Source organism: Coregonus lavaretus (assembly GCF_964263955.1).
Source record: "Coregonus lavaretus genome assembly, contig: HAP1_SCAFFOLD_6665, whole genome shotgun sequence".
Taxonomy (NCBI): domain Eukaryota; kingdom Metazoa; phylum Chordata; class Actinopteri; order Salmoniformes; family Salmonidae; genus Coregonus; species Coregonus lavaretus.
Window position 1 is genome coordinate 1,614 of NW_028166183.1, and position 12,956 is coordinate 14,569.

Here is a 12,956-nt window from a genome sequence, read left to right on the forward strand (position 1 = left end):
GATGACATTTTTTGATGTATAGATTTTACAGTTATTTGTAATTATTCAATTATGCCCATTATATCAGTGTGATGGTTTGGAGAAAGCCAGCCCACATTTGCAATTCAATCAATCTTTGTCTATCATGATGATAGATTTTCCCATTTCTAGTTGACAGGCATTCTAACAGTCTGAGTCTATAAGAAAGTCCACTGGGCTTACCTGTGCTGTTGCAGTGAATACTGATGGCTAGGTTGTGTCAGTAAGGACGGCTGGCATCCTTTGGTCGTTTTAACTGGACTTTCAACCTCTTCATTCCAATCTGAAAGCCATTCATGGCTTGAATAGCTGCCTGCGCGCTAGCTGGGTTGTCGAAGCTCACAAACCCTAGGAAAAAAGACACAAAGTGTATAAACCTAAAAACCAAAACCATATTATACGAAAATGTAGCCAAATTATGATTGAATTATGAGGAAACAGAGAAAGGATTTCAGACAATGCCCTTGCTCAATCTAATACCATTATGCTTTGACTATTTCATATATCAAAGTGCTTATTTTGATGGGAACCAAAGTAATGTTGAACAATATTGAACAATATACAGTGGGGAAAAAAAGTATTTAGTCAGCCACCAATTGTGCAAGTTCTCCCACTTAAAAAGATGAGAGATGCCTGTAATTTTCATCATAGGTACACGTCAACTATGACAGACAAATTGAGAAAATAAAATCCAGAAAATCACATTGTAGGATTTTTTATGAATTTATTTGCAAATTATGGTGGAAAATAAGTATTTGGTCACCTACAAACAAGCAAGATTTCTGGCTCTCACAGACCTGTAACTTCTTCTTTAAGAGGCTCCTCTGTCCTCCCCTCGTTACCTGTATTAATGGCACCTGTTTGAACTTGTTATCAGTATAAAAGACACCTGTCCACAACCTCAAACAGTCACACTCCAAACTCCACTATGGCCAAGACCAAAGAGCTGTCAAAGGACACCAGAAACAAAATTGTAGACCTGCACCAGGCTGGGAAGACTGAATCTGCAATAGGTAAGCAGCTTGGTTTGATGAAATCAACTGTGGGAGCAATTATTAGGAAATGGAAGACATACAACACCACTGATAATCTCCCTCGATCTGGGGCTCCATGCAAGATCTCACCCCGTGGGGTCAAAATGATCACAAGAACGGTGAGCAAAAATCCCAGAACCACACGGGGGGACCTAGTGAATGACCTGCAGAGAGCTGGGACCAAAGTAACAAAGCCTACCATCAGTAACACACTACGCCGCCAGGGACTCAAATCCTGCTGTGGCCCCCTGCTTAAGCCAGTACATGTCCAGACCCGTCTGAAGTTTGCTAGAGTGCATTTGGATGATCCAGAAGAGGATTGGGAGAATGTCATATGGTCAGATGAAACCAAAATATAACTTTTTGGTAAAAACTCAACTCGTCGTGTTTGGAGGACAAAGAATGCTGAGTTGCATCCCAAGAACACCATACCTACTGTGAAGCATGGGGGTGGAAACATCATGCTTTGGGGCTGTTTTTCTGCAAAGGGACCAGGACGACTGATCCGTGTAAAGGAAAGAATGAATGGGGCCATGTATCGTGAGATTTTGAGTGAAAACCTCCTTCCATCAGCAAGGGCATTGAAGATGAAACGTGGCTGGGTCTTTCAGCATGACAATGATCCCAAACACACCGCCCGGGCAACGAAGGAGTGGCTTCGTAAGAAGCATTTCAAGGTCCTGGAGTGGCCTAGCCAGTCTCCAGATCTCAACCCCATAGAAAATCTTTGGAGGGAGTTGAAAATCCGTGTTGCCCAGCGACAGCCCCAAAACATCACTGCTCTAGAGGAGATCTGCATGGAGGAATGGGCCAAAATACCAGCAACAGTGTGTGAAAACCTTGTGAAGACTTACAGAAAACGTTTGACCTGTGTCATTGCCAACAAAGGGTATATAACAAAGTATTGAGAAACTTTTGTTATTGACCAAATACTTATTTTCCACCATAATTTGCAAATAAATTCATTACAAATCCTACAATGTGATTTTCTGGAATTTCTTTTCTCATTTTGTCTGTCATAGTTGACGTGTACCTATGATGAAAATTACAGGCCTCTCTCATCTTTTTAAGTGGGAGAACTTGCACAATTGGTGGCTGACTAAATACTTTTTTTCCCCACTGTATAACCATTTCTGTCATTTGAACAATTTTGCTTCTCGATGTAGCTTTGTGCAAACACTCTCAAACACCCTTGAATATATATCAATGAGCATGCATTTATGGCTCTGCCACTTGCACAGCAAAGCAGAGCCCACACAGATGAACACGGAGAGACAGGCCGACGCAGAAGCACATGCGTACGGCCCCAGACCCTCAAGCCCAAACTCATGCTGAGCATCCTGTTTCCATCAAGTGTAAAAAAGAAAGCCTTGAAAGTCAGTGACCAGAAACTAGTGGAGTGTAGCTCCGGTTGATGCACTCCCCAGTGTCTAGAGTGTCATTAGGAACAGTCGATGACCCATGAAAAACAGCAGGAGCCTCCCCAGGTCTCCTGCCACCTGGGAGGTGAAGTGTCTGCCTATGCTGCCCCATTAGGGAGAAGGGTTAGGGGGGAGAGAGGGAGGAGGAGAGGATGAAAGGAGGGCCCCGGGCCGGCCGTGCCACAGATAACAGGGAAGGATGTGGACTTAAACCTCCTTTAAGGTGAGCTCTCCATGTCACCTGCACCATCAGCCTGGGTTTAACCCTCTCCCTGCTTTCTAGATTAATTACCCTACAAAGCAGTCCTGTCACCAGACCTAACATTATGTTGTAAATACATAGTGTATTAGTCAATACTGCAAATAGGTCTTCTTTTATGAATGCATATGTCATTAAGTCCGCCCTGAGAGCAGGGCAGCAATCAATTTTACCCAGGGATGTGCAGCTCCCTGAAGTGAAAACAAACGCTGATCTATAATTGTCCTTTGCCTAATTTTTTCTCTCCCCTCCCTTCATCCATACTTTTTTTTTCAAGCCCAAATGCAGGTCTGGTCTATGGAGCCAAGTAAGACCAGTGCCAAGTGGGACCAGAGCCAGGTTGGGGTGTGAATCAGCCCCAGTGCACCCTGGGTATTGACAGGTATTGGGGTTACAGAGCGGTGATCTGGATGCTGTGGCTACATACATGCTATTCCCTAGCTTCGTTGTGAACAGATAGCTAAAAGCTTTTCAAGCTCTGAGGACATCCCCACTGAGATAACAAGGGGATTATAGGCTACCAATTTGTTTAATGTAAAAGTTTACTTTTGTTGAAATAGCACAGGAATCATACTATCATTGCCTTGTTTGCGATACATGAAACTGTCTTTAATTGATTGGTCGACAGATCAAACATAGACCACCACTATATAACCACCTATAAAACAGTGGAGGTTGCTGAGGGGAGGACGGCTCACAATAATGGCTGGAACTGAGCGAATGGAATGGCATAAAACACATGGAAACCATGTGTTTGGCGTATTTGATACCATTCTAATAATTCCGCTCCAGTCATTACCACGAGCTTGTTCTCCCCAATTAAGGTGCCACCAACCTCCTGTGCTATAAAACTACTCTACATCGCAAAAACTCACCGAAACATTTGCTCTGGTTGGTGGCTCGGTCCATGAAGACCTTGGAGGAGATGACGCTCCCGAAAGGTAGAAACATCTGCATGAGTTCATTATCTCCAAACTCCTGTGGCAGGTGGTAGATGAACAGGTTACAGCCCTCGGGCCCTGCGAACACACATAAACCATGGAAACCACAATCAGACCTATTTACTGCTTTATTTATCACTGCCTGCAGACCCGTTGCGTCTGATTTGGTCAGGGACCAGATCTGAGGAGCACAACTAATGGAGTGGCAAAGAAATACATTTGTTAGGTGTTCTGTAACAGTATCTATAAATAACAACAACACTGTGCTTACCACCACCAATACAAATTGTGCATTTTCCATCTTTGATTTCATTTTGCATGGTGTGGCGCCATGACATCACTGAGGTGGCGACTTGATGATTTGTTTTTATGGAGATGTTCAGAGGCAGCATTAAGCCGTCATTCAAGCATCTAATCTAGTCAAACAATGTTCGAAATCAGACTACTAATCAAGACAAAGGCCTACAGTCGTGGTCAAAAGTTTTGAGAATGACACAAATATTAATTTTCACAGAGTTTGCTGCCTCAGTTTTTATGATGGCAATTTGCATATACTCCAGAATGTTATGAAGAGTGATCAGATGAATTGCAATTCATTGCAAAGTCCCTCTTTGCCATGAAAATGAACTTAATCACAAAAAAAACATTTCCACTGCATTTCAGCCCTGCCACAAAAGGACCAGCTGCCATCATGTCAGTGATTCTCTCGTTAACACAGGTGAGAGTGTTGACGAGGACAAGGCTGGAGATCACTCTGTCATGCTGATTGAGTTACAATAACAGACTGGAAGCTTTAAAAGGAGGGTGGTGCTTGAAATCATTGTTCTTCCTCTGTTAACCATGGTTACCTGCAAGGAAACACGTGCCGTCATCATCGCTTTGCACAAAAAGGGCTTCACAGGCAAGGATATTGCTGCTAGTAAGATTGCACCTAAATCAACCATTTATCGGATCATCAAGAACTTCAAGGAGAGAGGTTCAATTGTTGAGAAGAAGGCGTCAGGGCGCCCAAGAAAGTCCAGCAAGCGCCAGGACTGTCTCCTAAAGTTGATTCAGCTGCGGGATCGGGGCACCACCAGTGCAGAGCTTGCTCAGGAATGGCAGCAGGCAGTTGTGAGTGCATCTGCACGCACAGTGAGACAAAGACTTTTGGAGGATGGCCTGGTGTCAAGAAGGGCAGCGAGGAAGCCACTTCTCTACAGGAAAAACATCAGGGACAGACTGATATTCTGCAAAAGGTAAGGGGTTTGGACTGCTGAGGACTGGGGTAAAGTCATTTTCTCTGATGAATACCCTTTCCGATTGTTTGGTGCATCCGGAAAAAAGCTTGTCCGGAGAAGACAAGGTGAGCGCTACCATCAGTCCTGTGTCATGCCAACAGTAAAGTATCCTGAGACCATTCATGTGTGGGGTTGCTTCTCAGCCAAGGGAGTGGGCTCACTCACAATTTTGCCTAAGAACACAGCCATGAACAAAGAATGGTACCAACACATCCTCCGAGAGCAACTTCTCCCAACCATCCAAGAACAGTTTGATGACGAACAATGCCTTTTCCAGCATGATGGAGCACCTTGCCATAAGGCAAAAGTGATAACTAAGTGGCTCGGGGAACAAAACATCGACATTTTGGGTCCATGGCCAGGAAACTCCCCAGACCTTAATCCCATTTTAGAATTTGTGGTCAATCCTCAAGAGGCGGGTAGACAAACAAAAACCCACAAATTCTGACAAACTCCAAGCATTGATTATGCAAGAATGGGCTGCCATCAGTCAGGATGTGGCCCAGATGTTAATTGACAGCATGCCAGGGCGGATTGCAGAGGTCTTAAAAAAGAAGGGTCAACACTGCAAATATTGACTCTTTGCATAAACTTAATGTAATTGTCAATAAAAGCCTTTTACACTTATGGAATGCTTGTAATTATACTTCAGTATACCAAAGTAACATCTCACAAAAATATCTAAAAACACTGAAGCAGCAAACTTTGTGAAGACCAATAATTGTGTCATTCTCAAAACTTTTGACCACAACTGTACATAATAATAATATATGCATATTTACAGTGCGTTCGGAAAGTATTCAGACCCCTTGACTTTTTCCACATTTTGTTACGTTACAGCCTTATTCTAAAATTGATTAAATTGCTTTTTTCCCTCATCAATCTACACACAATGCCCCATAATGACAAAGCAAAAACAGGTGTGCATTTTCTTTTGCAAAAACCCATAAGTATTCAGAACCTTTACTCAGTATTTTGTTGAAGCACCTTTGGCAGCAATTACGGCCTCAAGTCTTCTTGGGTATGACGCTACAAGCTTGGCACATGTGTATTTGGGGAGTTTCTCCCATTCTTCTCTGCAGATCCTCTCAAGCTCTGTCAGGTTGGATGGGGAGCGTTGCTGCACAGCTATTTTCTGGTCTCTCCATAGATGTTCGATCTGGTTCAAGTCCGGGCTCTGGCTGGGCCACTCAAGGACATTCAGAGACTTATCCCGAAGCCACTCCTGCGTGGTCATGGCAGTGTGCTTATGGTCGTTGTCCTGTTGGAAGGTGAACATTCGCCCCAGTCTGAGGTCATGAGCGCTCTGGAGCAGGTTTTCATCAAGGGTCTCTCTGTACTTTGCTCCGTTCATCTTTCCCTCGATCCTGACTAGTCTCCCAGTCCCTGCAGTGAGAAAAACATCCCCACAGCATGATGCTGCCACCACCATGCTTCACCGTAGGGATGGTGCCAGGTTTCCTCCAGACATGACGCTTGGCATTCAGGCCAAAAAGGTACATCTTGGTTTCATCAGAGCAGAGAATCTTGTTTCTCATGGTCAGAGTCCTTTAGGTGCCTTTTGGCAAACTCCAAGCGGGATGTCATGTGCCTTTTACTGAGGAGTGGCTTCCGTCTGGCCACTCTACCATAAAGACCTGATTGGTGGAGTGCTGCAGAGATGGTTATCCTTCTGGAAGGGTCTCCCATCTCAACAGAGGAACTCTGGAGCTCTGTCAGAGTGACCATCGGGTTCTTGGTCACCTCCCTAACCAATGCCCTTTACCCCTCAGTTTGGCCGGGGGGCCAGCTCTAGGAAGAGTCTTGGTGGTTCCAAACTTCTTCCATTTAAGAATGATGGAGGCCACTGTGTTCTTGGGGACCTTCAATGCTGCAGAAATTGTTGGTACCCTTCCCCAGATCTGTGCCTCGACACAATCCTGTCTCAGAGCTCTACGGACAATTCCTTCGACCTCATGGCTTTATTTTTGCTCTGACATGCACTGTCAACTGTGGGACCTTATATAGACCGGTGTGTGCCTTTCCAAATCATGTCCAATCAATTGCATGTACCACTGGTGGACTCCAATGAAGTTGTTGAAACATCTGAAGGATGATCAATGGAAACAGGATGCATCTGAGCTCAATTTTGAGTCTCATAGCAAAGGGTCTGAATACTTAAGTAAATAAGGTATTTCTGTTTTATTTTATAAATTTGATACAATTTCTAAAAACCTGTTTTCGTTTTGTCATTATGGGGTATTGTGAGTAGATTGATGAGGAAAAAAAGGAATGTAATCAATTTCAGAATAAGGCTGTAACGTAACTAAATATTGAAAAAGTCAAGGGGCCTGAATACTTTCCGAAGGCACTGTATTTGAGGAAAAACAGACTGGTAATGATTTAGAAATAGTGAATCCAAAATGACAATACATTACACACGGTTGTCATCATAATCAACTAAGCAGATTGGGATGTGACAATACATGTGTTTGAACACAGTCAATGGATTACACAATGCAATCAGCCATTAGATGGTCAAATGTAATCTCCATGTAGTCTACATTTAGGTAAAGGTTAAAGTCAAAGTCAAGACTGCATCACATGCAGATGATGATGATTGATTATTTTATCTTTGCCCCAGATAATACCATTATGCGTACACAGTACTATGTAACACTTTTATTTCCAAAATGGGAACATTTAATCACTGCATTATAACACCTAGACAATATTACTAGGAAAGTGTAATACCAAAATATGAAATGCATTTGTATTTAACATAATACTCTTAAACCTGTAAAATGCAATATAGCAATATGACAATAAAGCAATAAAAGTGAATATTTATAATAGCATTGTAAAATAGTAATATTGTTCTCTCACCCTCACCTTCTCTCTGTTGCTGCTGCTGGATGCCCTGTGATGGCTGAGGAAGAGTCTGGCCTATGGGAGTCAGTGTGCCTGCTGGGTAGATAGCTGTAATACACACACACACACACACACACACACACACACACACACACACACACACACAAAGTTTCATGCACACAATTTTGTATTGGTATATCTCGTATAGATCTCTATACCACTTAATACAGTATCTCTCTTGTTTTCGGTCAGTTATGCTGTGTGTATGCTGTCAGTTATGTAGTTTTGTCACTCAATGTTGCATTGCAAAATAACATGAACTTATAAAGATACAGTAGCCATTCTGCTGCTTGGAAGGCATTGATTTCCATGGTACACAAAAACGTCCCTGATTTTACTCCTGCACCATATTAGTGCACATCGCTCTCAGTCTGGGCCAGGGCTTAAGGGCTCAGGCCAGCATGCACAGTACCTGTACTCTGTATTGCTCTACTTCTAGATGTGTATCCTGTGTACAATACCTGTGTATTGCTGTACTCCGGTGAAGGCTTGCTGGAGGGTGTCTGCGGCGGTGGGGCTCTGGGTGGTGTAGGGCGAGAGACCATTGGTGTACATGGTCTCCACGGTGGGATGTCCGTTGGGCTGATGGTGGGGGATACCCGTGAAGCCGTTGACGATGGGAGTGACGATGCTGGGAGTGGTGATGTTGGCTGGTGGAGAGCTGAGGCCTGCTGAGACAAGGACATTTATACTTTTACAGACTACCCCACACACACACACACACACTTTTGCTCACTACACCTCCTTTCCCTCCATCACAAGGACTGCCACATAGCAGGCGCTGGTGGTGAGATATCCCGCTGGATCACTGGGAAGTCAACCTGTAAAACATGTTTGTGAGACACCCTGCTGGCTCCGAGTGAGAGCAGGAAGAGGAAACCACTGCAACTCCAGTAAGATCCTGAGAGACAGAGGAGATTACAGAGAAATATTTTCTCAGTGTGGACAGGGGAAGAAAAACACAGATGCCTACCCTCTTTAAACATAATGAAAAATATCCAATAGTTTGACACACCATGAATAAGCACACACACACACAATTGCAGGATGTTTCACGGTTAGAATAGAATTGGATGCTCATCTCTCGTTATATGAATTTTAAAACCAGCCTCTTGTTGAAAATATGCAATCTTGGGCGGAATGTGAATAAGTCTATTAGAGGAGGATCTCACTATGAATGGTGGTGGCTTTGAAAGTAAGCTCCGCGGTGGAGCATCAGCCCTCTCTGAGAAACAGCCCACATGGGACCAACTCAGTAAAGAGGCTCTATAAAGAAGTAAAGAGCCTCTATAAAGAAGTAAAGAGCCTCTATAGAGAAGTAAAGAGCCCCTATAGAGAAGTAAAAAGCCTCTATAGAGAAGTAAATAGCCTCTATAGGGAGGTAAAGACTCGGTATAGAGAAGTAAAGAGCCTCTATAGAGTAGTAAAAAGCCTCTATAAAGAAGTAAAGAGCCTCTACAGAGAAGTAAAAAGCCTCTATAGAGAAGTAAATAGCCTCTATAGGGAGGTAAAGACTCGGTATAGAGAAGTAAAGAGCCTCTATAGAGAAGTAAAGAGCCTCTATAGAGAAGTAAAGAGCCCCTATAGAGAAGTAAAGAGCCCCTATAGAGAAGTAAAGAACCCCTATAGAGAAGAAAAAGCCTTTATAGAGAAGTAAAGAGCGTCTATAGAGAAGTAGAGCCTCTATAGAGAAGTAAAGAACCCCTATAGAGAAGTAAAGAGCCTCTATAGAAGTAAAGAGCCTCTATAGAGAAGTAAAGAGCCCCTATAGAGAAGTAAAAAGTCTCTATAGAGAAGTAAAGAGCCTCTATAGATAAGTAACGAGCCCCTATAGAGAAGTAAAAAGCCTCCATAGAGAAGTAAAGAGCCTCTTTAGAGAAGTAAAGAGCCTCTATAGAGAAGTAAAGAGCATCTATAGAGAAGTAAAGAGCCTCTATAGGGAGGTAAAGAGTCTCTATAGAGAAGTAAAGAGCCCCTATAGAGAAGTAAAGAGCCTCTATAGAGAAGTAAAGAGCCTCTATAGAGAAGTAAAAGCCTCTATAGAGAAGTAAAGAGTCGCTATAGAGAAGTAAAGAGCCTCTATAGAGAAGTAAAGAGCCTCTATAGAGAAGTAAAGAGCCCCTTTAGAGAAGTAAAGAGCCTCTACAGAGTAGTAAAGAGCCTCTATAGAGAAGTAAAGAGCCTCTATAGAGAAGTAAACAGTCTCTATAGAGAAGTAAAGAGCCTCTATAGAAGTAAAGAGCCCCTATAGAGAAGTAAATAGCCTCTATAGAGAAGTAAAGAGCCTCTATAGAAGTAAAGAGCCCCTTTAGAGAAGTAAAGAGCCCCTTTAGAGAAGTAAAGAGCCTCTATAGAAGTAAAGAGCCCCTTTAGAGAAGTAAAGAGCCCCTTTAGAGAAGTAAAGAGCCTCTATAGAGAAGTAAAGAGCACCTATAGAGAAGTAAAGAGCCTCTACAGAGTAGTAAAGAGCCTATATAGAGAAGTAAAGAGCCTCTATAGAGAAGTAAAGAGTCGCTATAGAGAAGTAAAGAGCCTCTATAGAGAAGTAAAGAGCCTCTATAGAGAAGTAAAGAGCCCCTTTAGAGAAGTAAAGAGCCTCTACAGAGTAGTAAAGAGCCCCTATAGAGAAGTAAAGAGCCTCTATAGAGAAGTAAAGAGCCTCTATAGGGAGGTAAAGAGTCGTTATAGAGAAGTAAAGAGCCCCTTTAGAGAAGTAAAGAGCCTCTATAGAGAAGTAAAGAGCCTCTATAGGTAGGTAAAGAGTTGTTATACAGAAGTAAAGAGCCCCTATAGAGAAGTAAAGAGCCTCTATAGGGAGGTAAAGAGTCGTTATAGAGAAGTAAAGAGCCTCTATCGAGAGGTAAAGAGCCTCTATAGGAAGGTAAAGAGTCGTTATAGAGAAGTAAAGAGCCTATATAGAGAAGTAAAGAGCCTCTATAGAGAAGTAAAGAGCCTCTATAGAAGTAAAGAGCCTCTATAGAGAAGTAAAGAGCCCCTATGGAAAAGTAAAGAGCCTCTATAGAGAAGTAAAGAGCCTCTAAAGAGTAGTAAAGAGCCTCTATAGAGAAGTAAAGAGCCTCTATAGAGAAGTAAAGAGCCTCTATAGAGAAGTAAAGAGCCCCTTTAGAGAAGGAAAGAGCCTCTATAGAGAAGTAAAGTGCCTCTATAGAGAAGTAAAGAGCCCCTTTAGAGAAGTAAAGAGCCCCTATAGAGAAGTAAAGCGCCTCTATAGAGAAGTAAAGGGCATCTATAGAGAAGTAAAGAGCCCCTATAGAGAAGTAAAGAGCCTATATAGAGAAGTGAAAAGCCCCTATAGAGAAGTAAAGAGCCTCTATAGAGAAGTAAAGAGCCCCTATAGAGAAGTAAAAAGCCTCTATAGAGAAGTAAAGAGCCCTATATAGAGAAGTAAAGAGCCTCTATAGAGAAGTAAAAGCCTCTATAGAGAAGTAAAGAGCCTCTACAGAGTAGTAAAGAGCCCCTATAGAGAAGTAAAGAGCCTCTATAGAGAAGTAAAGAGCCTCTATAGGGAGGTAAAGAGTCGTTATAGAGAAGTAAAGAGCCCCTTTAGAGAAGTAAAGATCCTCTATAGAGAAGTAAAGAGCCTCTATAGAGACGTAAAGAGCCTCTATAGTGAAGTAAAGAGCCTATAAAGAAGTAAAGAGCCTCTATAGATAAGTAAAGAGCCCCTATAGAGAAGTAAAAAGCCTCCATAGAGAAGTAAAGAGCCTCTTTAGAGAAGTAAAGAGCCTCTATAGAGAAGTAAAGAGCATCTATAGAGAAGTAAAGAGCCTCTATAGGGAGGTAAAGAGTCTCTATAGAGAAGTAAAGAGCCCCTATAGAGAAGTAAAGAGCCTCTATAGAGAAGTAAAGAGCCTCTATAGAGAAGTAAAAGCCTCTATAGAGAAGTAAAGAGCCCCTATAGAGAAGTAAAGAGCCTCTATAGAAGTAAAGAGCCCCTATAGAGAAGTAAAGAGCCTCTATAGAGAAGCAAAGAGCCTCTATAGAAGTAAAGAGCCCCTTTAGAGAAGTAAAGAGCCCCTTTAGAGAAGTAAAGAGCCTCTATAGAAGTAAAGAGCCCCTTTAGAGAAGTAAATAGCCCCTTTAGAGAAGTAAAGAGCCTCTATAGAGAAGTAAAGAGCCCCTTTAGAGAAGTAAAGAGCCTCTATAGAGAAGTAAAGAGCCTCTATAGAGAAGTAAAGAGCCCCTTTAGAGAAGTAAAGAGCCTCTATAGAGAAGTAAAGAGGCTCTATAGAGAAGTAAAGAGCCTCTATAGGGAGGTAAAGAGTCTCTATAGAGAAGTAAAGAGCCCCTATAGAGAAGTAAAGAGCCTCTATAGAGAAGTAAAGAGCCTCTATAGAGAAGTAAAAGCCTCTATAGAGAAGTAAAGAGCCCCTATAGAGAAGTAAAGAGCCTCTATAGAAGTAAAGAGCCCCTATAGAGAAGTAAATAGCCTCTATAGAGAAGTAAAGAGCCTCTATAGAGAAGTAAAGAGCCTCTATAGAGAAGTAAAGAGCCTCTATAGGGAGGTAAAGAGTCTCTATAGAGAAGTAAAGAGCCCCTATAGAGAAGTAAAGAGCCTCTATAGAGAAGTAAAGAGCCTCTACAGAGTAGTAAAGAGCCTATATAGAGAAGTAAAGAGCCTCTATAGAGAAGTAAAGAGTCGCTATAGAGAAGTAACGAGCCTCTATAGAGAAGTAAAGAGCCTCTATAGAGAAGTAAAGAGCCCCTTTAGAGAAGTAAAGAGCCTCTACAGAGTAGTAAAGAGCCTCTATAGAGAAGTAAAGAGCCTCTATAGAGAAGTAAACAGTCTCTATAGAGAAGTAAAGAGCCTCTATAGAAGTAAAGAGCCCCTATAGAGAAGTAAATAGCCTCTATAGAGAAGTAAAGAGCCTCTATAGAAGTAAAGAGCCCCTTTAGAGAAGTAAAGAGCCTCTATAGAAGTAAAGAGCCCCTTTAGAGAAGTAAAGAGCCCCTTTAGAGAAGTAAAGAGCCCCTTTAGAGAAGTAAAGAGCCTCTATAGAGAAGTAAAGAGCACCTATAGAGAAGTAAAGAGCCTCTACAGAGTAGTAAAGAGCCTATATAGAGAAGTAAAG

General features: G+C 42.3%; 1 protein-coding gene across 1 annotated transcript in view; it reads right to left on the minus strand.

The window, feature by feature from the left end:
• Positions 1–238: 238 nt before the first annotated feature.
• Positions 239–12,956, minus strand: part of LOC311114977 (CUGBP Elav-like family member 5) — a gene marked incomplete at both ends in the record, with an annotated part of 29,567 nt that continues 16,849 nt past the window's right edge. Inside the window, 4 exons of the mRNA XM_084190203.1 lie at positions 239–366; positions 3,608–3,751; positions 7,819–7,911; positions 8,325–8,534. Coding sequence (XP_084046329.1) covers positions 239–366; positions 3,608–3,751; positions 7,819–7,911; positions 8,325–8,534 — 575 coding nt within the window. The remainder of the gene's footprint in view (positions 367–3,607; positions 3,752–7,818; positions 7,912–8,324; positions 8,535–12,956) is intronic.